Genomic DNA, 27402 nt, shown 5'->3' with positions numbered 1-27402 from the left:
GCGCACTCTGCAGAAGCTGGACCAGCAACAGTATCAACTGTTGTGCTGTTGATACAGTGCTCTGTTTTGTGCAGAAAAGTGGCTTCACTCTCTCACGAGAAACGCCAGGACATTTATTGGTTGTCTCCATCTTTACCTGATGGCGCAATATCACAGAGCAGCTCATACACTTCGGTCACAAGCATGTGGCTACCTTGAAGCTACCTACCATTAGGCTGCAAGAAAGCATCCACAGGCTCTTGATATTCTTGATATGGACGAGACAATCAACAAAAGGTTATTTGAGACATACCTGATAAAAGTGGCTTTAAACACCCATCCAATGACTGGGAAATGTCATGGTCCTCAAAAAAGAGTTCCATTTATCTCTTAGGAGGGAAAATCTCAGATACCCTGGATAACCACGCCCTAGCAACCTACAGTTATAAAGATGTTTTGAAACTCCACGCATACTGTTTTGAAGCTTTTAATCTTTTAATGTCATGCCACATCTTGACAGCCCAAAAAGAAAATGAACTTCCTGAGTCACTACCTCTTAGCATGCTCTGTACTGAAGAACAGGAATGGCTATGCTTTCTATTTGAGAACAAATTTTAAAAGTATAATAATTCTAGTGAAACTGTCCTCCCTGATTATGTAGATGGTTTGCAAGAGAATCTGGATGTGATAGTGTCTTTAGCTGAAAGCCATTATTATAACCATGATTTTAAAATGTGCTACAAACCAGAAGCCTGGGTGGCTCAGTCAGTTAAACATCTGACTGGATTTCCATTTAGGTCATTGTCTGAGTCTTGTAAGACAGATCCCCGGGGACGGCTCCCCCATGGCATGCAGCCTGCATAAGATTCTATCTCTCCTCTCCCCCACTCCCATGACACCATGAGCATGCTCTCTGAATGAATGAATGAATGAATGAATGAATGAATGAATAGTGCTATAAGCTTACTTCTGTAGTAATGGTGGAAGATCCTTTCCATGAAAACTGTTTACCTGTACATACAGGGACACATGTGGAACTGAATAAAGCAAATAACTTTTCCCTTTCTCATTAATTGGTGTGCAATCCTGTGTCTTGGTTTGCAGTGGGATGCTATTATCTCATGCTTGGTCATAAAAATGAACATGCCAGAAGGTATCTCAGCAAAGTAACAACATTTGAGAAGACGTACAGGCCTGCGTGGGTAGCATACAGGCACTTGTTTGCAGTTGAGAGAGCATGAGCAGGCCATGGCTGCTTACTTCACAGGAGTGCAGGTGATGAAAGGGTCATTTGCCAATGTTCTACATTGGATTATAATATGGGATTGATCAAAAACACAAAATTGACTGAAAGAGTCTTTGGCCAAGTGCTAAGCTTTGCACAAGCTAAGCATTGCACTGGAACATCCTTCTGTTATGCACAAGGTTAGTATGCTTGCATTTCAGAATGGAGAATGGAAAACAGCAGGAAAATGGTTTCTTGATGCTTTGGAAAAAATTAAAGCAATGGGGAACAAGGTAACAGTTGACAAATGGGAACCTTTGCTGAACAACTTGGGACATGTCTGAAAGAAGTTTAAAAAGTATGCCAAGGCACTGGACTACCACCGTCAGGCACTGGTGTTAATTCTTCAGAACTCATCCACCCATTCTGCCATAGGGTGTATCCACAGTCTGATGGGCAACTTTGAAAATGTTGTTATTTCTACAAAGCCCTTAGTTTTAAGCAATATATTCTGTTACGGTGCTTGGTCATTGCATTGAAATGTACACTGGTGATTCTGAAGCTTACACTGGAGCAAACATTAAAGACAAATTAAAATGTTATGACTTTGATGCGCATCAGTGAAGACAGTAAATAACGTTATGTCACCTCCATGGGATTTCAGGGAATTTGAAGTAGAAAAACAGATTGCAGAGGAAACAGGGTTTGCACTACTGGAAACCTCAAGGAAAACTCCAGATTCCAGACCTTCCTTGGAAGAAACCTTTGAAATTGAAATGAATGATGTTAGAGACACCTATGTCAGACCACAGTAAATGATTCCAAATAGGTCTCAATTCCATTTTGTCTTGGGGTAAGTCAGTGTTTCCTCACATCCTTGTCATGTCTTAGAATTTCCTTTTTTTTTTTTTAAGATCTTATTTACATTTGACACAGAAAGAGAGTGAGCACAAGTAGGGGCTGTAGCAGGCAGAGGGAGAGGGAGAAGCAGGCTCCTTGCTGAGCAGGGAGCCCCATGTGGGGCTCAATCCCAGCACACTGGGATCATGATCTGAGGCGAAGGCAGATGCTTAACTGACTGAGCCACCCAAGAACCCCAAATTTCTCATTTCTTAAGAGGAATCCAGACTATACCTTTACATTTAGGAACGGAGACCTGCCATAAGAGACTGGATTATACAGACCTTTGCAACAGATGTTTTCTGATCCTACAAAGTAATTATACATAAAGGAATAAAGTAGGTAAACTGCCAAAAAAATTTTTTTTTCTTTTTTCAAAGCTTCTTTTTGTTCCTGGCTGTGTTCCTGATTCTATGGAGAAACAGAAAGTTACAACAAAGAATCTCTAAATCACAGAATCTACCAATACTTAAATGTTAATCAATATTAAGAGCACAGTGTCTACTCTGGGGGCATTCTGCAATTGTTTTTGCTAAAGGGCACTTTTTCTCACAAGAGGTAAGAACTACTATTGACCTAAGATATTACTAATAGTGAATCATAGTATAATTTAGTTTATCGATACTTTAAGATAATTCATAGATCAAGATTCTCCAACGACAAAAAAAGCATTTGGTCTTTTGCCCTCTTATCAGGTTGACTCTGGATGAAAAGCCTAGGAAAGCACTGCATAAAACAAACAAACAAACAAAAAACCCTACCCGTTTGTCAAATTCTTTAGAGAAAATGGCTATAAACATTTGAAATATAAATAAAAGAGAGAAAAAACAAACACACTGTAGCAAAAGTAGTCAAGTTAATGTCACATCTATAAAGATACATTATCCCAACATTCCTTTTTCATAAAAAAAGAGAATAATGCTGAATATTAGACTTTCCTAGTTAAGCTGCATCAATATTTTAATGTTTACTTAGATTGATATTATTTCCTCTCATTTTTCAGATTTATTGCTATCTCTAACCATTTCTAAATGCTGTGAACAATGACCAATTTTGTTAAAAAGCTGCTTTTCTGGAGGAGAGAAAAAATTCAGTTTGACGAATTCAAATTACAGAAAGAAAACTCTGGCCCACAAAATTAAGAGAATTATCTAAGATCATACATAGCTAATGGGTAGCAGAGCCATAAACCTGGGTCTCTTCACTCTAATACTGAGGTAACTATGTCAAAAAGTGAAGCACAGGGGCGCCTGGGTGGCACAGCGGTTGAGCGTCTGCCTTCGGCTCAGGGCGTGATCCCGGCGTTGTGGGATCGAGCCCCACATCAGGCTCTTCTGCTATGAGCCTGCCTCTTCCTCTCCCACTCCCCCTGCTTGTGTTCCCTCTCTCACTGGCTGTCTCTATCTCTGTCAAATAAATAAATAAAATCTTTAAAAAAAAAAAAAAAAAAAGGGAAGCACAACCTCTATTACATTCCCTGGTCAGTACCACAAGCAAAGTCCCTGTTCCTCCCACCCAGCTAATCAACTAATCCCATTTATACCAACTAAGTGAATTATTATGTTTTACCTAAAGGAGGTAGGTGGTAGTATTAAGCCAGTTGGGCTCTTTCCAATTGCCAGAACTATATGCAGATTCATTTAAATTACTTCACGACCAGAGTTTAGCGCAAGAATATGTGGGGTAGTGTAGAAGCACAAAAAGACTCCACAATTAGGCCTCACTGAAAACTGGAACGGTAATCAGAATAAAATAAAACTGGTAGCCAGGGGTGCCTGGGTGGCTCAGTCAGTTAAGCGTCTACCTTCAGCTTGGGTCATGATCTCGGGGTCCTGGGTCAGGCTCTCTACTCAGCCGGAAGCCTGCTTCTCCCTCTCCCTCTGCCACTTCCCATGCTTGTGCTCTCTTGCTTGCTCGCTCTCTCTCTCAAATAAATAAAATCTTGAAAAACAAAAAAGAAAGAAAAAGAAGAAGAAGAAACCACTGGTATCTTATCCAGTAAGAACTCTAAACATCGTCATAACTGTTTCCTGATTCTGCCTCTACTATGACAGTGGTTATGTTTTATTCTCCACTAGGAGTACTCTCTCCATTACATGGTTTCTATTGTCCCGAGCTTCTGCTTACTGTTTACTTTGCTATCTCATATTCAAATTCCCTAAGGAAGAGGATTACACTGAGTGAATTTACCATTTTGTAAAACAGGATTACTGTACAGTTCTTAGGTCAGGCTAATTTATAACCCAATGGCCTACATATATATCACTGGTGCCAATCCATTGTCTGATTAATTGTGGCAAAGTGGCGAGGACTCATGATACAAAGTATAACAAATGATGCAAGCCCTTGCAGCTAGCTGGGAGTTTTTTGTTATTGTTGTTGTTTTCAGAAATGGGCTGCCGCTGTCCCTCACACTCGGAGCATTATGTGTATCGATATACATTTGATTTATAAACCAAAACATCGTTAGGTAAATTCAAACTTAAAAATCTAGCCCACCCTCTACAGAGCATGGTCTCTCACCATACTGTCACCCCCATACAGCAGATCTTAAACGGTAACACCCACCTTCTGCCACCCCAATACTTTCTTTTTTTTTTTTAATGATTTTTTATTATATTATGTTAGTCATCATACAATACATCCCCGGTTTCCGATGTAAGGCTCGATGATTCACCCCAATACTTTCTACTCCTGAATGTAGAAGAGTTAATAGCCTCTCTGCCATCGATATCTTTTCTCTGAATTGAGATTCTCCTTTGAACCTGCATTAATTCCATATTTATCCTAAAATGAAGTCTAACACATGAATTAAGCTAGATAAAACTATTCAGGTATAAGGTAATTTCCTATTATAGAAGAATGATTGCCCTAACTGGTACACCCAAACATTTTCTAATAGAAACATGGGTAGTTTTATAGGTCACAATTTACTAAGTATTTACTATGTCAGACACTGGACTAAGCATCCAACAGGAAATATCACAGATTAGCAAACTGAGACCTGTAAAGATTAAGTTTGTTTTTTTTTTAAGATTGTATTTATTTATTTGAGAGAGAGTGAGAGAGAGCAGGAGCAGGAGGAGGGGCAGAAGGAAAGGGAGAAGCAGACTCCCTGATGAACGTGGAGCCCAACGTGAGGGCTGGATCCCAAGCCCCTGAGATCATAACTTGAGCCAGTCAGATGCTTAACCGATTAAGTCACCCAGGTGCCCCAGGATGAATTTCTTATGTAAAATCACATATAATAAATAGTCGTGCTGAAATTAAAATTCTATCTATGTAGGCCGAAGTCCATATTGTTAACAGCTGTCCTCTACTGTCAATGACTGCCAAATAGAATTACAATTGCATTCTGTAACACTAATTAATCCTAAAAAAGAAAGAAAACTCCTACCTTACTCTAATGCAGTGCTTCCCAAAACACTGCTCAGTGAGATACCTATCATGTATGAGGAGTTCCGTGACCAAGTAAGTGTGGGAAATGTTATACTAAAAAGAGCTCATCAAACTTTCATGTTGCAGGGATTCTCACATCCACACTATGAATCTCCAAGAAGGAAACACATTAGGCAGAATTTTCCATATATATTTAGACAAAGTTACTACTCTTCACAGGCCATAGCCTAGAACTGTTTTGTGGAATGCACCTGAGAAAATATTTATCTAGTAAAAAATTCACATGACCTTTTTTTTTTTTTTTTTTTTGATAACTCACCTAAACTAGGTCAATCAGTAAATCTTATGATACCTACTGACTCATACCCCACTTCTGGTGAAAATGTCATGGCCACACTGAGGGCCAATGGCCATGTTTTAGATAAAGTTACCCTTGTTCAAAAATGACTGGGTATTACAGGTACCCAAAGGACAACCCATTCACTTACGTAGTCTACCTCAAAAAGGTGAGAAAAGGCAAGATGATTTATCCCAAGAAATGGAAGAGGGCAGAGGGGCCTGCAGAGCCATAGAGGGGCAGCAGAACAGCTAGTGGAAGTCACAATGAAACAGGAAACTCGAGGGAGCAAAGGAACCGGCCAACAGGAAAGAAGGGGAGCTGAACAGAGAAGGCCTGCAGAGATAAGCAACGGTCAGGCTATGTGCCTGCATTTGGGAGCTGGTGCTAGTTCCTGGGAACCAAGCCCTTGGATTTCTAGATCTCTTCTCTACCCTTTATAATAACCTCCCTCTTTTCCTTGGGACCAATCTCATTTAAATGCAAACAAGGAAAATTTAACTCATTTCACTAAAATGAAGCTACACAGCTCAGGTGTTAAAAGGATACAGACTGTAGAGAGAATGAGTCCCAAGCATTTGCATCTTTACTCTAAGATGCACATCTCTAGACAAGTTACCTAAAGCCTCTAATTTCCATCTGTAAAATGGAAATAACTAGAGTTATCTCCACATCGGTAAATTATGATGATTAAATGTTTGTAACGTGCTTTGTGTATCTAGCAAGCACTGAATAAATGTTAGCTATTACTATTAATTTGCATGTACTTCTTTCCTCTCACTCAACATAAAAAATCCTGTCCTTAAGAGTGCCTGGCTGGCTCCAGTGAGAAGAAGATACAACTCTTGATCTCAGGGTTGTGAGTTTAAGCCCCACAGTGGGTGTAGAGATTAGTTAAATTTAAAAAAAAAAAAAATCTTATTTCTAGACGTAAGAATCTGGTAAATATTATTTTTAAAAAATTTACCAGTACAAAAAAATAAAAATAAACAACTAAAATAAATAAAAAATAAAAAATTTATGAGTATACTGTAACCACGATGCCTTAACTGTAGGGAATCTCTCACCCTTTGTACAATTTGCAGAACTAATAATACCAAATACTCGGAAAATATCTTTGATCCCAACAAAATGATTTTTCCAAAACAGGGTAAAAATGTTATATCAATACCAGATAGACCTTATCTAAACCAGCAACATTCTAAGAGTCCAAAACATAACAACTTTTAAAGGACAACAAAATAAACCCATTTTATAAAATAATAAGTTATTTCTTTTATTTTAAGTTATAACTGGAATTAATTTGTAGACCTACTAAAATAACAAGAAATACAAAGAGAACAAATACATAGTAGCTTCTATTGAGGCCTTTTAATAACAATGTCAAATCCAAAAACAAGTGATCTCATTACCATTTACTGTGTTTTAACCCCACTGATGCCTGGATCATATTAGATAATCTTCATATATTCAAGTAGCTAACTATTTCCTAAGAATAATTCATAGGTTTTTTTTTAAATTATTTATTCATTTGAAAGAAAGAGAAAATCTTAAGCAGACTCTGCGCTGACTGCAGGGGCCCGATGTGAGGCTCAATCCCACAACCCTGAGATCAACACCTGAGCAGAAACCAAGAGGCAGATTCTTAACTGACTGTGCCACCCAGGTGCCCCAATTCATAGTTATTTTAAGAATTATTTATCTCTATCATTGTCCTCTGATTTGGACAGCTTGGGTTCTCCTATTCAATAGCAAAGAAATTAGATAACTTTAAAAACCATATCAAAATTTTGAAAGTCCACAATTTTTTTTCATAATTTGCCCTCACTACCCACAATATGTTAATAAAATTAAAAGTCTACATTATTTTTATTTCAATAAGGCTAATTATCTTTTACGGGTAATTGAATCTGTGTCCACTAAAGGCACAATTTTGGTATAGGAAGAAAGAGCTAGTATTAGAGTACCACCACATACAAAGTAGCAAGTCGATAACGAAATAACAGTCCAATGTTGACATGGACAAATGATTTGAACAAACACTTCACCAATAAGCACAAGAAAAAAATGACCAATGTTATCATCCTTATCATTGGAGAAATCTAGAAATTAAAACCACAGTAAGATATTAGAACACATATCACAGGGACATCTGGGTGGCTCAGTCAGTTAAGCATCTGTCTTTGGCTTAGGTCATGATCCCAGAGTCCTGGGATCAAGTCCCACATTGGACTCCTTGCTCAGCGGGGAGCCTGCTTCTCTCACTGCCTGCTGCTCCCCCTGCTTGTGCTCACTGGCTCGCTCGCTCTCTGACAAATAAATAAAGTCTTTAAAAAAAAAAGGCGGGGGAGGGGGGAATGCCTGGGTGGTCAGTCAGTTAAGCGTCTGCCTTGGGCTCAGGTCGTGATCCCAGGGTCCTGGGATCAAGCCCAGTTTCAGGCTCCTTGCTTGGTGGGGAGCCTGCTTCTCCCTTGGCCTGCCACTCTCCCTGCTTGTGCTCTCTCTCTCTCTGACAAATAAATAAAAATCTTTAAAAAAAAAAAAAACATATCACAGAATGGCTAAAATTAAAGATTGACAACACAAATAAATATTGATGAGATTGCAGAATCACTGCAATTCTCAGACAGTGTTGGTAGGGAAATAAAATGCTACAATCCTTTTGGGAAAACATGGCAGTTTCTTATAAAATTAAGCATATAACCACCTATGACCCAGAAATTTAACTACTAAATATCTACCCAAGAGAAATGAAAATATATTTTCACAAAAGACTCAAGAATATTCACTGCAGTCTTATTCATTATAGCCAAGAACTGGAAATAGTCCAGGTATCAATCAACAGAAGGGTTAAACTGTTATATATCATGGCAAAAAAATAGAAGAAACTTATGATAGACATAACAATTTGGATATATCTCAAAAACATACTGAGTGAAAGAAGACTTACATAAAAGAGTATATGCTGTATGATTCCACTTACATGAAGTTATGGAATGGGCAAAATTAATCTATGGTGAAAAAAAATAAGAACAGTGACAGTGACTGCCCCTAGGATGGCAGGTGCAAGAAAAGACTGGAAACAGGCATAAGGGAATATTTTAGGAAAATGGTACTGTACTATATCTTGATAAGGAATTGGGTTATACAGTGTATAAAATTTCCAAAAATGTAAACTTAAGATGTGTATCTCATTATATGTAAATTTTACATCGAAAGAAAAAAGGTCAAAAGAATATTTCACTCTAGAATGTTCATGATATGTAAGCTAAACTAGTTAGGCATTCTGTTATCAACAATTTACTTTGAAATACATCCAAAAAAAGATGAATAAATAGATGATAGAGGAATTAAATAGATGGATTAGTATGTAATAAAGTACATTAAAATATTAAGTATACCATGTAGATGCTAGGCATGTGGTGTTCACTGTAAACTTCTTTCAGCCCTGCTGCAGCTTTGCAATTTTTCATATTCATAGGTAGAGAAAAAAATTTATCCAATCCCTCAAGGCTCAATTTTTTTTTAAAAAAGAATTTATTTTTGCAGCACTGGGGTGGCTCATTTGATTAAGTGTCTGCCTTTGGCTCAGGTCAGGATCCTGGAGTCCTGGGATCAAGCCCTGCATCAGGCTCCCCGCTCAGTGGGGAGCCTACTTCTCCCTCTGCCCCTCCCCCTGCTCATGCTCTCATCTCTCTCACTCTCTCTCTCTCTCAAATAATCTTAAAAAAACAAAACAAAACATTTAAGGCTCCTGTTATGCTCCTTTAAACAAAAAATATCAGCATAGGAAATCAACATTTAAGGGCACCTGGGTGGTTCAGTCAATTAAGCATCTGCCTTTGGCTGGGGTCATGGTCCCAGGGCCCTGGGATCGAGCCCTGCATCAGGTTCCATGCTCAGCAGGGGAGTCTGCTTCTCCCTCTCCATCTGCCCTTCCCCTCACTCTCTCTCAACATCTCAAATACATATTTTTTTAAAAACTCAACATTTAGGTATGGACAAAAGGAAACAAGCATATATATCATTCATATTTTATAGTAATTTTAATGATTCCATATTTTTTTTGAGAGACAGAAGGAGAGGAGGTGGGGGGAGGGGAAGGGGAGAGGGAGAGAAAGAATCTTTTTTTTTAATTTTGTAACATTGAACAGTAACATTTTATTTATTTATTTTTATTTTTTTTGACAGAGAGAGAGACAGCCAGCAAGAAAGGGAACACAAGCAGGGGGAGTGGGAGAGGAAGAAGCAGGCTCCCAGTGGAGGAGCCCAATGAGGGGCTCAATCCCAGGACTCTGGGATCACACCCTGAGCCAAAGGCGGATGCTTAATGACTGAGCCACCCAGGCACCCCTTTAAATTAACATATAATGTATTATCTGTTTCAGGGGTACTGTCTGTGCTTTATCAGTCTTACACAACACCCAGCACTCACCACAACACATACCCTCCCAAATGTCCATCACCCAACCACCCGCTCCAGCAACCCTCAGTTTGTTTCCTAAGATTAAGAGTCTCTACCGTTTGTCTCCCTCTCTGATTTTGTCTTGCTTCAGTTTTTCCCCTCTTCCCCTATGATACTCTGCCTTGTTTCCTAAATTCTGCATATCAGTGAGATCATATAATTATCTTTCTCTGATTGACTTATTTTACTTAGCATAATACCTTCTAGCTCCATCCATATCCTTGCAAATGGCAAGATTTCAATTTTTGATGGCTGTGTAATATTCCACTATATATATATACATATATATGTATATGTATACCGTATCTTCTTTATTCACTCATCTGTCAGACATTTGGGCTCTTTGCATCGTTTGCTATTGTGGACATTGCTGCTATAAACACTGGGGAGAAGAAGACCTTTCGGACCACTACATTTGTATCTTTGAGGTAAATACCCAGTAGTGCAATTGCTGGGTTGGAGGGTAGCTCTATTTTCAACTTTTGGAGGATCTTCCATACTGTTTCCCAGAGTGGCTGCACCAGCTTGCATTCCCACCAACAGTGTAAAAGTGTTCTCCCTGGGAGAGAAAAAATCTTAAGCAGGCTCCAAGCCTAGCACAGAGCCCTACGTGGGGCTTGATCTCATAACCTTGAGATCATGACCTGAGCCAAAATCAAGAGTCAGATGCTTAACTGACTAAGCCACTAAGGTGCCCCTCCACATTTTTAGCCCCAAAAGACATGAAGCTAGAAGTATCAGATATAGCAAATAAATACTCAAACAAGTTTTTTTTTCTAATTTATCTGAACTATCATCACATAACTCTGGAAGAAATTATTATTTACTTCTATTTAGAGAGGCTGCCCTCACTGCCAGGTATGAATGAATAAAAGAATGATACTTATATCCTAAAACATTAATGGTAACTATGATTAATTCAAACTACTACAATGTCAATTACTATTAAGAGAAATGCAATAACTTCTAATGGAGCAAAGTATGAACTTATTTGTTTATACATATCTCACAGATTCATACTTTATTAATAACATACATCTACACACATGCAGGCACGTGTGCAAATTTTAGTATACGTATCTCCATCTCTGTGTGTTTATCAAGTTACATGCTCTATATAAATAACAAACAATTTTCATTTTATTCATTCATTTAATTTCTATAGAATTCAGGTTCTCTCAAATATGCAATTTAGAAATAAGCATATCTCAGGGCACCTGGGTGGCTCAGCTGTTAAGCGTCTGCCTTCAGCTCAGGTCATGATCCCGGGTGCAGCAGCCCCTGGCCGACAGCTTATGCTAAGGATATAATAGAAAAACATGTTTGTGACCTTGCGGGCTTTAACCTAACCGTCAGGAGCACAGCAGCCAGGAACGCCCCGCTTACACAGCAGTTGGGAACGCCCAGCTCGCTCAGGGTGGAACGCTGCCCTCAGATAACGAGTGGCCAGGAATGCCTGGTCTGCTACAGGGCAGAACGCTGCCCCAACCAAAACTTGATTGCTCTTGACAATAGCCCGGGCGGTCCATAGAAACATGTTTAAGGATAGGCCTACTTGCTGAACGTTACATCATCTAAACCCGTGACCTTCCCCGTGATGTACTACTATTCACTAGGATGTAATACGGATTATTTCCTTGATTGTCTTTGATTGTTTATTGACAATAAATACGTGAAGTTGCAGCTGTTCGGGGCGATCGCACTCTTGGCGGTGGCATGCCTAGCGGTCGTCCCCTGCACCCACGCCCTCTTTCGCAAGGTAACCTGTCTGTGCCTCGTCCTTCTCCCGAATCAATGCACTGCAGGCAGTGTTGCGGCACCCGGAGTCCTGGGATCGAGCCCCACATCAGGCTCCCTGCTCCGTGGGAAGCCTGCTTCTCACTCTCCCACTCCCCCCCGCTTATGTTCCCTCTCTCTTTGTGTCTCTGTCAAATAAATAAAATCTTTTAAAATAATAAATAAATAAATAAATAAATAAATAAATAAATAAATAAATAAAAATTAGCTTATCTGTAGAAATTAGCTAGGCCAAAGACATTGCATGTTCTTTCTCATAAAAGTTTTTTTAATTAAAGTGACACTAGTATATAACATTATATAAGTTTCAGGTGTACAAACTAACAAAAAAAAATTTTTTTTTTTTTAAGAGAGGGAGGGGTGGGATGCCTGGGTAGTTCAGTTGGTTAGGCGTCTGCCTTTGGCTCAGGTTATGATCCTGGAGTCCTGGGATCAAGTCCCACATCAGGCTCCTTGCTCAGTGGGGAGCCTACTTCTCCCTCTGCCTGCCACTCCCCCTGCTTGTGCTCTCTCTCTCTGAGGAAGGGAGGGAGGAAGGAAGGAAGAAAGGAAGGGAGGGAGGGAAAAAGGGAGGAAGGGAGAAAGGAAGGGAGAGAGGGAAGGGTGGGGAGGGGTAGAAGGAGAGGGAGAGAGAGGGAATCCCAGACAGGCTCCACACCCAACACAGGGCTCAATCTCATGACCCTGAGTTTACAACCCAAGCCGAAATCAAGAGTTGAATGCCTAACCAACTGAGCCATCCAGGCACCCTAGGCTTACTACAATTTTATATACTATAAACTATATACACTACAAAGTGATCACCACCAAAAATCTAATTACCAACCACCACATGATTGACCCCTTCACCTATTTTGCCCACCTCGCAACTCCCTTCTCCTCTAGGAACCATCAATCTGTTTTCTGTATCTATGAGTTTCTGTATTGTTTTGTTTGTTTATTCTGTTTTCTAAGATTCTACATATTATTGAAATCATATGGTATTTGTCTTTCTCTATCTAACTTATTTCACCTAGGTCCATCCACGTTGTCACAATGGCAAGATTTCCTTTTTTATGGCTGAATAATATTCCATTCTATGTACACCACATTTTCTTTATCCATTTGTCCACTGATAGACACTTACGTTGTTTCCACATCTTGGCTGTTGTAGATAATACTGCAATGAACACAGGGGTGCATTTATCTTTCTGAATTAGTATTTTCATATTCTTCAGTGAAATATCCAGAAGTGTAGTAGCTGAATCATATGGTAGAACTATTCATAATTTTTTTAGGAATTTCCTGTTTCCCACCAATGGTGTACAAAGGTTCCCTTTTTTTCCATATCCTCCCAAGCACTTATTTCTTATCTTTTTGATGATAGTCATTCTAACAGGTGTGAGGTGATAGTTCACTGTGGGTTTGATTTGCATTCCCCTAATAATAGGCATCTTTTCATGTGCCAATTGGCCATCTATAGGTCTTCTTTGGAAATATATCTATTTGGATCCTCTGCCCATTTATTTTTTTATTGTTGAGCTGTAGGAGTTGTTTTGTTTGTTTGTTTTTTTAAAATAATCTCTACACCCAACGTGGGGTTTGAATTCATGACTCTGAGATCAAGAGTCACATGCTCCACCAACTGAGCCAGCCAGGTGCCCCAAGTTGTAGGAGTTCTTTATATATTCTGGATACTAAACTCTTCTCAGATATATGATTCGCAAATATTTTCTCCCATTCATTGGGATGCCCTCTCACTTTGATGGTTTCCTTCACTATACAGAAGTTTTTTGGTTTGATGTAGTCCCATTTGTTTATTTTTGCTTTTGTTGCCCTTGCCTTTGGCATCAGATCCACAAACACACTGCTAAAACTTATGTCAAGGAGTTTGCTGCCTACATTTTCTTCTAGGAATTTTATGATTTTAGGTCTTACATTCAAGTTGTGAATCCATTCTGAGTCAATTTTTGTGTATGGTGTTACATAGTGGTCTAGTTTCATTCTTTTGCATTTGGCTGACTAGTTTACCAACACAATTTATTGAAGAGACTGTTCTTCCTCCATTGTATGTTCTTGGCTCCCTTGTCATAAATTAATTGTCCATATATGTCTGACTTTATTTCTGGACTCTCAGTTCTGTTCCATTGATCTGTGTATCTGTTTATAATCCCAATACCATACTGTTTGATTACTATAGCTTTAATAGTAGAGTTTGAAATCAAGAAGTGTGATACCTCTGGTTTTGTTCTTCTTTCTCAAGACCACGTTGGCTATCTGGGATTTTTTATGGTTCTATACAAATTTCAGAATTATTTGTTCTAGTTCTGTGGAAAATGCCACTGAAATATTGACAAAAATTGCACTGAGGGGCACCTGGGTGGCTCAGTCAGTTAAGCATCTGCCTTCAGCTCAGGTCATGATCGTAGGGTCCTGGGATGGAGCCCTGCATCAGGCTCCCCACTCCGTGGGGGGCCTGCTTTTCCCTCTCCCTCTGCCTGTTGCTCCCCCTGCTTATGCTCTCTCTAATAAATAAATAAAATCTTTTTTAAAAATTGCATTGAATCTACAAATTGCTTTGGGTAGTATGGACAGTTTAAATAATATTAACTCTTTCAGTCCATGAGTACAAAATATCTTTCCATTTATTTGTGTCTTCTTTGTTTTCTTTCATCAATGTCTTACTGTTTTCAGGGTACAGGTGTTTTGCCTCCTTGATTAAATTTATTCCTAGGTATTTTGTTTTTTTGATACAATTGTAAATGGGACTACTTTCTTATTTTTTCTTTCTGATAGTTCATTATTAGTGTATAGAAATGCAATAAACTTCTGTATATTGATTTTGTATCCTGCAACATTACTAAATTCATTTATTAGTTCTAACAGATTTTTGGTGGAGACTTTAGGATTTTCTATGAACAGTATCATGTCATCTACAAATATAAAAAGTTACACTCCTTACTTTCAATTTCAATGCCTTTTATTTTTTTCTTGTCTTATTGCCATGGCTAGGGCTTCCAATACTATGCTGAGTAAAAGTGGCATCTTTGTTTTGTTCCTGATCTTAGAGGAAAAGCTTTCAGCTTTGTTTCTGTTTTTGTTTTTTAATGTAAGCTCTACTTCCAATGTGGGGCTTGAACTCACACCCCCAAGATCAACAGTCACATGCTCTATCAACTGAGCCAGACAGGTGCCCCAAGCTTTCAGTTTTTCACCATTGAGCAGGATGTTAGCTCTGGGTTTGTCATATATGGCCTTTAGTATACTGAAGTACATCTTCTCTATACCCACTTTGTTGAGAGTTTTTATCATAAATGGATGTTGATTTTTGTCAAGTGCTTTTTTTTTTTTTTGGCACTTACTGAGATTTTTTTTTAGCTTTCATTTTGTTAAACTACATTGACCATATTAAAAAGAAGAATATGACATATCAAATGGAAAATTTATCCTGGCTGAAATTAAAATCTCTGGAACACATTCAACATATTCAAAAATCCTCACGGGAAAAGTGAAGGAATACTTGAACAGTCTGTTATCCCTAAAAAGCAAAAAAGTATTTAACATTCAAAAATAATATAACTCAAGGGGCGCCTGGGTGGCGCAGTCGTTAAGCGTCCGCCTTCGGCTCAGGGTGTGATCCCAGCGTTCTGGGATCGAGCCCCACATCGGGCTTCTCCGCTGGGAGCCTGCTTCTTCCTCTCCCACTCCCCCTGCCTGTGTTCCCTCTCTCACTGGCTGTCTCTCTCTGTCAAATAAATAAATAAAATCTTAAAAAAAAATAAAAAATAAAAAATAAAAAAATAATATAACTCAAGCACTACTTGAGAAAAGTTACCTAAGTAAGTCTTAAAACAATAGTGGTAACTACCAAAAAATTCATGATTTATGAAGTTAATATTAAAAAATAACAACTATAAGATAATTCAAGATGCTTATGTGACTGTGCTGCCATCTTAGGTAAAGCCTACTAAGGGACATTTGGAAAGAGCAGACAGCTTGGAGATCTTAACACTTGACATAGTTAGATTCCAAGATGGCTCTATTGCCACACTCCCCTCTTCACAGCTCCAGAGTATTCATAATGAGAAAGGAATGGCCAGCAGCCATTATCTTCCCCCTTACTCCTATCAATATACTTATACATTGACTCAGCCTCCCTCGTCTCCAACCCTAATAATCAAAGTACTTCAGGAAAATCAAACTTAGCTTATCAGGAAAAAAGCTGAGAATAAATCATAAATCATTTAGTGGTTATAATAAAGATCTGATCTATTTATACTAAAAGTTCTCTTTTTAGGGAAAGTTCCTGTTAAGGGTGGGGGAGCAGGAAAAGGATGGCAACCTGGGGGCGCCTGGGTGGCTCAGTCGTTAAGCATCTGCCTTCGGCTCAGGGCATGATCCCAGAATCCTGGGATCGAGCCCCACATCGGGCTCCGCTGGGAGCCTGCTTCTTCATCTCCAACTCCCCCTGCTTGTGTTCCCTCTCTCGCTGGCTGTCTCTCTCTGTGTCAAATAAATAAATAAAATCTTAAAAAAAAAAAAAAAAAAAGGATAGCAACCTGGCTGCCATCTGACCTAAGTAAATTGTTCATTCAAAATTCATTCCACAAGTATCTACTAGGGGTCTTTTATGTGCCAGGTATTTTACTAGAGACAAAAAAAAAAAAAAGAGTAGGATACAGTTCCTGTCTTAAAAGAGCATACAGTCAAGTACAGAAGTCAGCAAAATAATCAGCACAAAAAGTATCTATTTTTTAAATATGTTAAAATATCCGTATCTCTGGCCAATTAATATGAAAACATTCAGGGAACTCAATAAAAACCATATCCAGGGTGCCTGGGTGGCTCAGTTGGTTAAGCAACTGCCTCAGGTTCAGGTCATGATCCTGGAGTCCCAGGATCGAGTCCTGCATCAGGTTCCTTGCTCAATGGAGAGTCTGCTTTCCCCTCTGACCCTCCCCCATCTCGTGTTGTCTCTCTCTCTCTCAAATAAATAAAATCTTGAAAAACAAAAAACACCATATCCAGCTGAAATGTTGTGAAATATGCCTAAATACTATGTACATGTATAAAGAACAAATCTATGTAAAAATAACAAATGCCATTTTTGAGTACTTTCTCTGCTAGGCAGAAGACCCTACTTATGAGTTCATTTAATCCTCAAAAATCTTAGGAAGCAGGGACTACTGTTACTATTACTGTTACTGTTACTGTCTCTAGTTGCTCAAATTGTGTCCTCTCTTGTTTTGTACTTTTGCAGTGAGGACATGCATGAGGTAATGTAACTGGCTGGTCACAACTGAGCATAAATTGAGTCAGACAACCTGAGTTTGAATTTCTTAACCACCTACTGGAGTGTGACTGTGGACAAATCAATTTATCTTCTGCAAACCTGGGATAATAGTAACTAGAGACGTCTCAGTCAAGCACTGAGCACTGAGGCCTTAAAGGACTAGGATATGCCAATCATTATTGGTAGGGAAGGATATCCCTGTCATGCAGGATACCAAGACTGCAGGATACAGGTAATGAAGATTTCAGATTTCCTCTGCCAATGACACTCTTCAAATACCATGAGGCATCCTGGGTATGAATTTGAAGCCAAACTACTGAAAGATTAAACAGAATGACATGACCATTTTATTGAAGACAAAACTTACTCTCGTTATACGTCCAGGATCATGTAAGTCTTCTTTAACATATGAAAATCGCTTTAGAAATTTCCTTTACGTCTACCCCACCCTCAACTTAAAAGTATATAATCAATCTCTCCTCACAATCACAGTGCAGCAATTTTTGCCCACGGGTCCTGTCCCCCGTGCTATAATAAAACACCTTTTTGCACCAAAAAAGTATTACCCTGGTAGCAGTATAGAACTAGCCAGAGAAGAATTTAACCAAAAACAGGTATAAGGAGGTTCCTATAGCAGATTATTAGTTGTCTCCTAATAGCTACAATGATGATGGTGGTGGTGGTGGTGGTGGTGATAGAAGTTCCAATTTTAAGTAGAGATATGGGTCACATTTCTCAGTATCCCTTCAGCTAACTTTCAACCAAAGGAGGTGATGTGGGCCTAAAGGGAAGGAGTCATCCCACTTCCCCACTTCATCCATCCTCTTTCTTACTTGGCACACGGATGTGATAGGGGTACAATGTTAAATATAAAGCTGGAAGCAGCCTATACAAACCCAAAACTGTCTAGACCCAGACCTTTACGTCAAAGAGAAATAAATTTCTATACTGTTGACATTTATGTTAGGTCTCTACTACAGGCAGCCAAACCTCTATCCAAACAGAGCGTTCTTTGTAATAATGGAAAAGGAACCGAACTATGGCAGTGACTGTAGGAAAAGAAAGAAAAAGAGGAATGTGAGAAAAATTTAAGAAGAAAAATAAAACACTTTCAAGTGAAAATGAGGGGAAAAAGGGAAAGTGTGGCAAGTTTCTGATTTGGGTGAATGACCAAGGTGAAAAGGTTTAGAAGAACCAGGGATGTTTACTCAACAATGTTGAATTTCCAATTCTGGTAAGACATTTAGGTGGATTTTTTTTTTCTGTAGGCAGTTCCACCTCCTAGTCCCCACCTACATACCCTTGCTAGTATCCTCTTGATGCCTTGAGGCTGTCCATAGCAGCCCAATGATTACAAATTTAGTAGGTTTCATACTAATAAGGATGTGAGCCTTTTTTTTTTAAGATTTTATTTATTTGAGAGAGAGAAAGAGTCAGCAAGAGAGAGAGAGAAGAAGCTGGGAGAGGGGCAGAGGGAGAAGCACACTCCCCACTGAACAGGGAACCCAATGTGGGGCTCCATCCCAGGACCCTTGGATCATGACCTGAGCCAAAGGCGGATGCTTAACCGACTGAGCCGACTGAGCCACCGAGGGAGGAGCTGCCGATGTGAGCCTTTTAAATGAATTTTCCATTTCTCAGCTAGTGAGGCTGATCAAGCATAACAAAAGTATAAATTCCTCAAGAACAAAGCAAATACCCACCCCCCAACCCCACCAATCACTCAATAGACACTTGACTGAATGGTTTAAAGGAAACCATTTGGCACTTCACTTATGAAAAGCTGCTACTCTTTCTCTGAAGGAGAGGAGTCTAGTTTTTTTCCTAAATGCTCTACTCCTATTAATAGAACCTGAAAAGAGGGGCGCCTGGGTGGCTCAGTGGGTTACACATCTGCCTTCGGCTCAAGTCATAATCCCAGAGTCCTGCAATCAAGTTCTGCTTTGGGCTCCCTGCTCAGCAGGGAGTCTGCTTCTCCCTCTCCCTCTCCCTCTCCCTCTGTGCTCTCCCTCTCTCTCTGTGTCTCTCTCTGTCTCAAATAAATAAATAATCTTAAAAAAAAAAACAAAAAAGAACCTGTAAAATAGAACCTTCAGTATCTGGCTTGTTATTGTAGCATGATGTCTAGCACACACAGCCAATAAACATTTCTTGAATAAACAAATAATTAAACAGTATATTTACCTGAGGATCCCCCAATTTCAACAGAGGATTGTGCACAGTGTAAGAACATAAGCCTTGGACTTAAAAAAAAAAAAAAAAAAAAACAGGATTGAGAGACTGATGCCACCAGTTCCAGCTATATAAACTTAAGCAAAGTACTTGGTCTCCAAGTCTCGGTAACTTTACCTACCTTATGTATTTGCTGAGAGAAATTAATGATAAATAAGTTTGGCATATGGTATTTGATAAATGACAGCCATATTAATGGAAACTATGCATGCCATCTTTCAAACAATTAAAAAAGGCCAGAGAATGTTATCATATAATCTCCTGAAATATACTATGGTAACTTTATCAAATGCTATAGCATTTTCAAATATCCTTCATGCTTCTACAACCATATTTCTCAAACACACGATCTGAACAATAGTAGTGAAAGAAAATTTTGGGGACATAGAAGAGTAGTACAGTTAACTTGTGTTTTTAAAAGCCTTCAGTTTTTCACCAATCTAAATCAATCTTTATTGTTTCAGAAAGAATCTCAATTCTTTTCTCCTTTAAAAAAATGAGTTTTATTAATCTAATCCTGTGTGGATCTTGATTTATTCAAACTAAAATTATTTGGTGAAACATCTGTCTCAAAAGAAAAACAAGTAACATTCTTTTCAAATTCCATAAAACCGCGTGGGATAATTATATAAAGCATTTGTAAAATTCACTCCAGTCCCAACTGCTACTTTCCATTGCAAATTAATTTTCATACTATTATTTTTCCAAGCTTGTTCTGACACTTGATTATTTCTCTAAATGTAGCTAGACTTAGCTTAAGCTGGAAAAAAACAAAGCACGGATTTTTACCTACAAGCAGATGTCGTTAAGTATAAACAGATTTTTTTTCAGTTAAAAATTTGCCCCCAAACTAGTTATTTTCTTTAAACAAGAATCTTCAGTTTCAAGTTTTTAAATCCATATTTTAAATAAAGTGTAATGATAGGATATTGGCTTGAGGAGAAAATAAACTGAGATGTCAAGTTCCCAAACAAATTAATTGTTTTCTTCAAATCATGGTGCTGACCTTGTAAATTAATAAAATATACAAACAGCTACAGACAATGGATCAAGTGAAAAGAAGTAATCTACAGAATGATCTCATTGATGGAAAATGGAAAGATACAAATTCTTTCTCCTAACTCAGACTATTTGGGAGATCACTAAAAAGAAAGTTCTACAAATCTGTCTACTTGATAAATACCAACTAAATAATTATTCACCTCCCATTAGATAGAGTAGTCTGCTAAAATAATATAAGTATCTCTGCCGAAAGGATTTTTTTCCAGTTTCAAAGATTTGTCTATTCATAGAATATTGGGATTTATTTGGACCATGCCCTCAAGGAAATCAGTCTAGAAAAATTAGACAAACACAAAAGAGAAGAGCTTGTAATTTTCAGAACTCAAATTACTGGTTTTAAATATGTTTTGGACATGATAAAGGCCAAAGACAAGCAGCAATCTATAACATTTCAGAGATATAATTTGCATTAGGTATAAATAACATCTGATATCCCTGCTCCAGTTCCTTAGCATTCTCACCTTCATGAAGCTATTCAGTTTACTCTGTTGCAGCTTAAGCCATAAATCTTATTAAGTGACTTTTTTCTGATTAAAATCCCCCTGAAGGAAATGGGAGTATGAATTAACACAATCTCTCTGGAAGAGAATTGAGCAATACACCTCAAAACTGGGGTTTTTTTTGTTTTTTTTGTTTTTTAATGTTCTTTTGGCTTTCAAAAATGGCTGGAACCAGAAATTTAAGTGATGTTTCTAAAGCTCTGTCTCTATCTCTCTCATGTTTTGGCTATCTTTGACTCTGTTCAATATTCAGCCAGACTCTCTAAACACAGTAGGGAAAATACACATTGGCAGCCCCAACTAAGTCACAGTCTCCTACTTTAGTCATCCTTGTAGAAAGAGAGTATCTTGTTCCTTCCAAAAGAAAAGATCCAGAGATGGGTCTAATTAGCCCAGTTTACGATAGGGGGTGGGAGTAACCAGGACTAGCATTTTCCCTGGGACTACAAGAAAGAGAAGACATGCTTCCCAAAGGAAAGGATGTTGGACAAAAAATTAACATATGTTCATATAAATAAACATATCCTTTGATCCAGCAATTCTACTTCTAGAAATTAAAATTTACACTATTATTGTGTCCCAGACTATTTTTATTTATTTTATTTAAAATCAATTAATTAACATGGTATATTATTAGTTTCAGAGGTAGAGTTTAATGATTCATCAGGTGCGTATATCACCCACTGTTCATTACATCAAGTGCCCTCCTTAATACCAGTCATTCAGTTACCCCATCCTTCCACCCACCTCCCCTTCAGCAACCCTCAGTTGATTTCCTATAGTTAAGAGTATCTTATGGTTTGTCTCCTCTGATTTCATTTTATTTTTCCCTCCCTTCCCCTATTTCATCCGTTCTGTTTCTCTAAAACCATAAGATACCTAGGAATAAACCTAACCAAAGAGGCAAAGGATCTGTATGCAGAAAACTACAGAACACTCATGAAAGAAATTGACGAAGACACAAAGAAATGGAAAAACATTCCATGCTCATGGACTGGAAGAACAAATATTGTTAAAATGTCTATGCTACCTAGAGCAATCTACACATTCAATGCAATCCTATCAAAATACCATCAACTTTTTTCACAGTTGGAACAAATAATCCTAAAATTTGTATGGAACCAGAAAAGACTCCTAATAGCCAAAGGAATGTTGAAGAAGAAAACCAAACTGGTACATCACAATTCTGGTACATCCACAATTTTTTCATGTGTCTGTTGGCCACCTGCATGTCTTCTTTGGAGAAGTGTCTGTTCACGTCTTCTGCCCATTTATTGACTCGATTATTTGTTCTTTGGATGTTGAGTTTGACAAGTTCTTTATAGATTTTGGATACTAGCCCTTTATCTGATAGGTCATTTGCAAATATCTTCTCCCATTCTGTCGGTTGTCTTTGGTTTTGTTGACTGTTTCCTTTGCTGTGCAAAAGCTTTTTATCTTGATGAAGTCCCAATAGTTCATTTTTGCCTTTGTTTCCCTTGCCTTTGGAGACGTGTCTAGCAAGAAGTTGCTGCAGCCGAGGTCACAGAAGTTGTTGCCTGTGTTCTCTAGGATTTTGATGGATTCCTCTCTCCCATTCAGGTTTTTCATCCATTTTGAGTCTATTATTGTGTATGGTGTAAGGAAATAGTCCAGTTTCATTCTTCCACATGTGGCTGTCCAATTTTCCCAACACCATTTGTTGAAGAGACTGTCTTTTTTCTATTGGATATTCTTTCCATCTTTGTCGAAGATTTGTTGACCATAGAGTTGAGGGTCCATTTCTGAGTTCTCTGTTCTGTTCCATTGATCTGTGTGTCTGTTGTTGTGCCATACCATGCTGTGTTGATGATTACAGCTTTGTTTTTTTTTTTAAGATGTTATTTATTTATTTATTTATTTATTTATTTATTTATTTATTTGAGAGAGAGAGGGCACAAGCAGGGGGAGTGGGAGAGGGAGAAGGAGGCTCCTCACTAAGCAGGGAGACCAATAAAGGGCTCAATCCCAGGACTCGGGGATCATGACCTGAGCCGAGGTCATGAAATGAAATCAGAGGAGACAAACCGAGGAGCCATGACCTGACTGAGCCACCCAGGTGCCCCTCAATCCCATGCTTTTAACTACTAAACTTCACTGGCCTCTCTCTTTTCTACTTATCCCAAGAAATTAAAGATGAATGAAAAGATTAGGTAGGAGGATTCATCACAGGACTGTTTTTAACAGCTAAAATTAAGAAATAACCAAAATGTCTAATCATAAGAGATTAATTGGTAAAATGATTATATGTACATCAAATTATATGTTAAAATAATAAAAACACTTTCTAGCTAATAAAAGTTAATGCTATCATATAATATATATTTAGAATATGGAAAGCTGCCAGTAATATGCAGTTAACTTTAAAAAACACAGAGGCACCTGGGTGGTTCAGTTGGTTAAGCATCAGACTCTTGATCTCAGCTCAGGTCTTGGTCTCAAGATTGTGAGTTCAAACGCCACATCGGGCTCCATGCTAGGTGTGAAGCCTACTTAAAAACAAACAACCAAACAAACACACAGACTGCATAAATGAATAGATGCTATGAACTTGTTTCATAAGAAGTAAAATAAAAATATAATACACAGCACAGGGAATACTGTAATAATATTTAATATTATTATTAAATAATATGACAGATGGTAACGACTTACAGTGGGAATCATTTCATAACGTATGAAAACATCAAATCATTATGATGTATCTGAAATGAACAGGATACTGTATGTCAATTATATTTCAATTCTAAAAAAATCATACTGGAAAAAATGATACTTAGAAATCACAAAAATCTCAGGAAAACCATCTGTTGAAACGTCAGTAGTATACCACTTCACACCCAGTAGGATGGCTAAAATCAGACAGATAACAAAAGAGCAGCAATTGCAAAGTCAAGAAAACAATCTTGATTCCTTTAGAGAATGGCTAGTAGTTCACTATAGTTGAGGGTTACTTATTTGTCAATTATTAGCTACTCACATAATTTCCTTAAGTCTTTCAATAATTTCTTCAATAGCTTCAAACCTCATGATATACAAATACAAATAACTCTTGGGAAAATGGTGATTTCATCACACCATTTCTCTAAAATTGTCCATTAAAAAAAATAAAAAATCCCCAGTGAGCCTCTATATAATACGTGCATAGGAGAAAAGAACAGTTATGCTGTTTTGGTTTGAATTTTTTAATCAGATGCTTTGGTAACTAATCATTGTTTAATCATTAGTAGAAAAAACAGACTCATTACACAAAAGTGTAAAAGGAAAGTGATAGGAGGTCCCTTGAGAGTCCCTCAACGCTCTCCTAGCCGCCTGTTGAGCCCAGCACCCAGCCATGGCTTGCCCCTGGATCAAGCCACTGGCCTCCTGGTGGCCATCTTCCACAAGTACTCAGGCAAGGAAGGGACAAGAACACCCTGTCCATGAAGGAGATGAAGGAGCTGATCCAGAAAGAGCTCACCACCTGCCCGAAGCTGCAGAATGCAGATAATGCAAAGGTGATGGAGAGCCTGGACCAGAACAAGGATCAAGCAGTGAACTTCCAAGAATCTGTCACCTTCCTGGGGGCCATTGCATTAATCTACAGTGACAACCTCAAGGGCTGAAAATAAGTCAGGAAGGCAGAGACACTCTCTGTCGGGCCTAAGTCAAACCCAGCAGTGGGTAATTGTACAAAAACAAATTTTTTTGATCAAAAAAAAAAAAAAAGGTGATAGGATAGCTTTTAGAAAACATTATTTCAGTTTAACTGTACAAATTAAATCAGTCCAGGATTTAGATGTTTGGGGATTTGAACTATTATTTTTTAAAAGCTGCTTCAACTAACATTCATGCTTACTAAGTAATAAAAATGGTATCATTATTTGTTCAGATTAAAATCAAACAGGAAAGATTACAAAGCATTAATTAAAAACAAATATGAACACACAGTTCTACAGAACTTATTTTTCTTTTAAAATTAACAGAAAATGTGACGCTTGTTTAGCCGCACTTTGAGTTGTATGTGAATGTTATGACCATGTTTCTAGGTAACATCCAAGTTTTGTCTATGCTGAGAACATGGGTGGAAAACAGGTACAAATACAAAGATGCCCTCTTCCCACACTTCTGTATATGGTATATTCCCTTTTCCTATGCTGAATTCTAATAGAGCAGACCAGTTGGTGCTGTAGTTTAAGGCCCGTGGTTAAGGAATGAAATGTCTCCTGAAGCACAGTCTTGACACAATCATCCAGAAGAGACAGATCCTTGGACAGGAAACTAGAACCAGGAAAGTGTACCTTAAACAGATCTGACAGGAATGGACTGTTTGACCCCCATCTAAGGCCTAGACTTAAGGAAACATGTTAAAAGGAAAAACAACATCTATCATCTGATGGCAGGCCAGAAACGAGCCAGGACAGTATCTTTTGGAGACCACAAACCAAACAGAACTAAACTACACCTAGCAAACCAAATGACTGACCTGAAAGTTACTCTCTGGCTTCACTATCCTTGTTTTGTTTTCAGCCTTTAGAAAACTCTCATTTCAAGGGTGCCTGGCTGGGCAATAAAAAAGAAATGATGGGTGGAGAGGTCCAGAATGTTAAGAAAAAAATGACATTCCATAAGAACAGTAGAGAAACAACCATGTGGTGGCTTTCCTTCTATTGCCAACCTTGAAAGACTGGGGTTTTATTTTATTACAAGAAATATATACACACATATAATGGAATATTACTCAGCCATAAAAAAAGAATGAGATCCTGCCATTTGCAACAACATGGATGGGTTATAATGCTAAGTCAAATAAGTCAGTCAGAAAAAGATGAATACCATATGATTTCACTCATATGTAGAATTTAAGAAACAAAATAAATGAACAATCAAAGAAAAAAAGAGACAAACAAAAAACAGACTTTTAAATGTAAAGAACAAAGTGGTGGTTGCCACTTGGTTGGGGGCATGGATTGCTGACCAGGAGGATGAAGAGTACACTTATCATGATAAGCACTAATGCAGAGAATTGTTGAATCATTATTTTGTACACCTGAAACTAATACGATACTGTATGTTAATTATACTTCAATAAAAAAATAGTAAATAAAAAATAACTAGAAAATTTCTATACAAGTATCTAGAATGAAATTAACTGTGACAAGTCTTAAGAGATAGGTACCACAGTCAAGATTCAGCACCCTTCTGTAATGTTTAAAATGTTTATAACAAGTATGTATTACTGTAGCAAATAAAATATGAAACAATTTAGTAACAGACCAGTTGAGTAAAAGCATGAAGGTGCTGATATACTAGAACCATGACAGTATGAATCAAAAACAGGGTAGAAAAGTAGATGAGCAGAGTTTCTACTCATCTGGACAAAAGAATTCAAGAGCCAAGCAGAAAAAGATCAGTCAGAAACTAGGGCTCCAAGTAGGGAAAGTCAAGATGAGTAAAAGAAGATGCACAGATTATAAAGAAGACCTGACCACAAGCCTAAAATCAAAGGCAATTAACCTGCTTCCTAGGAAAGCAAGCACTTTTCCCCAGTTCTCCTATAGAAATACTTTTAAACTTTCTATGTAACAGGTTTTTTAAACTTTGTTTTCCAAAGTATCAACTATTTAAACTCCAGAGATAAAGTGCAGAAGGACAAGAAAATAATGCAATGAAGTGATTGGACTATGAAAACAGCTAAGAAAAAAAAAGTTTTAGCTGTTCTAATATAATTTTCATTTAATACTTATCAGTTCTCCTGTTCAGGTCCCAACATTATTACTTTTCAGTCCCAATATTTCAGCCACATTGAGAATCTACCCATTGTTTATCACTTCAGTGCTTTTGCCACTACTACTGTTGTCCCTAACCTGAAAATCCCTCCCTATTGCTCTCCCTCATTCTTCTTCACTCCCCAGTCCCTACAATATATTTATAAAGAAAAATTTTTATTTAAAGTCACAAAATCAATTTCAAGTCCCATTAAATTCAATTAAAAATCAGTATGAAAGTGAGCAAATTATTTAACTTTGATGGACTCCAGGGTAACTCACTGTGTTACTGTGAAGAGTCCGTGAGATAATGTATGTGAAAATTCTCAATATTTTTTTTAATAAATGACCTGATGATCCAATCTGATAGCGTGCCTATAAAGGAAATTCCTAAAGTAACAAATGTAAGCTGTGTGACACATCTAAAGAAAATACTGATTGACTTTACCAACACAATAATATGGAGAGA

General features: G+C 38.0%; 1 protein-coding gene and 3 pseudogenes across 10 annotated transcripts in view; 3 read left to right on the top strand and 1 right to left on the bottom strand.

The window, feature by feature from the left end:
• Positions 1-27402, bottom strand: part of SBF2 (SET binding factor 2) — a 460355-nt gene that overhangs the window by 420486 nt on the left and 12467 nt on the right. The window contains exon 1 of one of the 10 annotated variants that reach the window (XM_087868043.1): positions 3909-12220. The exons of the other annotated variants lie outside the window; for them this stretch is intronic. Coding sequence (XP_087724169.1) covers positions 3909-3924 — 16 coding nt within the window. The 5' untranslated portion in view covers positions 3925-12220. Of the gene's footprint in view, positions 1-3908; positions 12221-27402 lie in introns of those variants that run through there. 10 annotated transcript variants of the gene reach the window in all.
• Positions 254-843, top strand: LOC148108729 (cell division cycle protein 16 homolog pseudogene; annotated as a pseudogene).
• Positions 957-2023, top strand: LOC123786581 (cell division cycle protein 16 homolog pseudogene; annotated as a pseudogene).
• LOC123786582 (protein S100-A6 pseudogene) lies at positions 18039-24791 on the top strand (annotated as a pseudogene).

The sequence above is a fragment of the Ursus americanus genome, chromosome 16 (genome assembly GCF_024610735.1).
Source record: "Ursus americanus isolate L20-20 chromosome 16, mUrsAme1.1.p, whole genome shotgun sequence".
NCBI classification, from domain to species: domain Eukaryota; kingdom Metazoa; phylum Chordata; class Mammalia; order Carnivora; family Ursidae; genus Ursus; species Ursus americanus.
The sequence above is the reverse complement of the archived record's forward strand: the minus strand, read 5'-3'. Positions and strand labels throughout refer to the sequence as shown.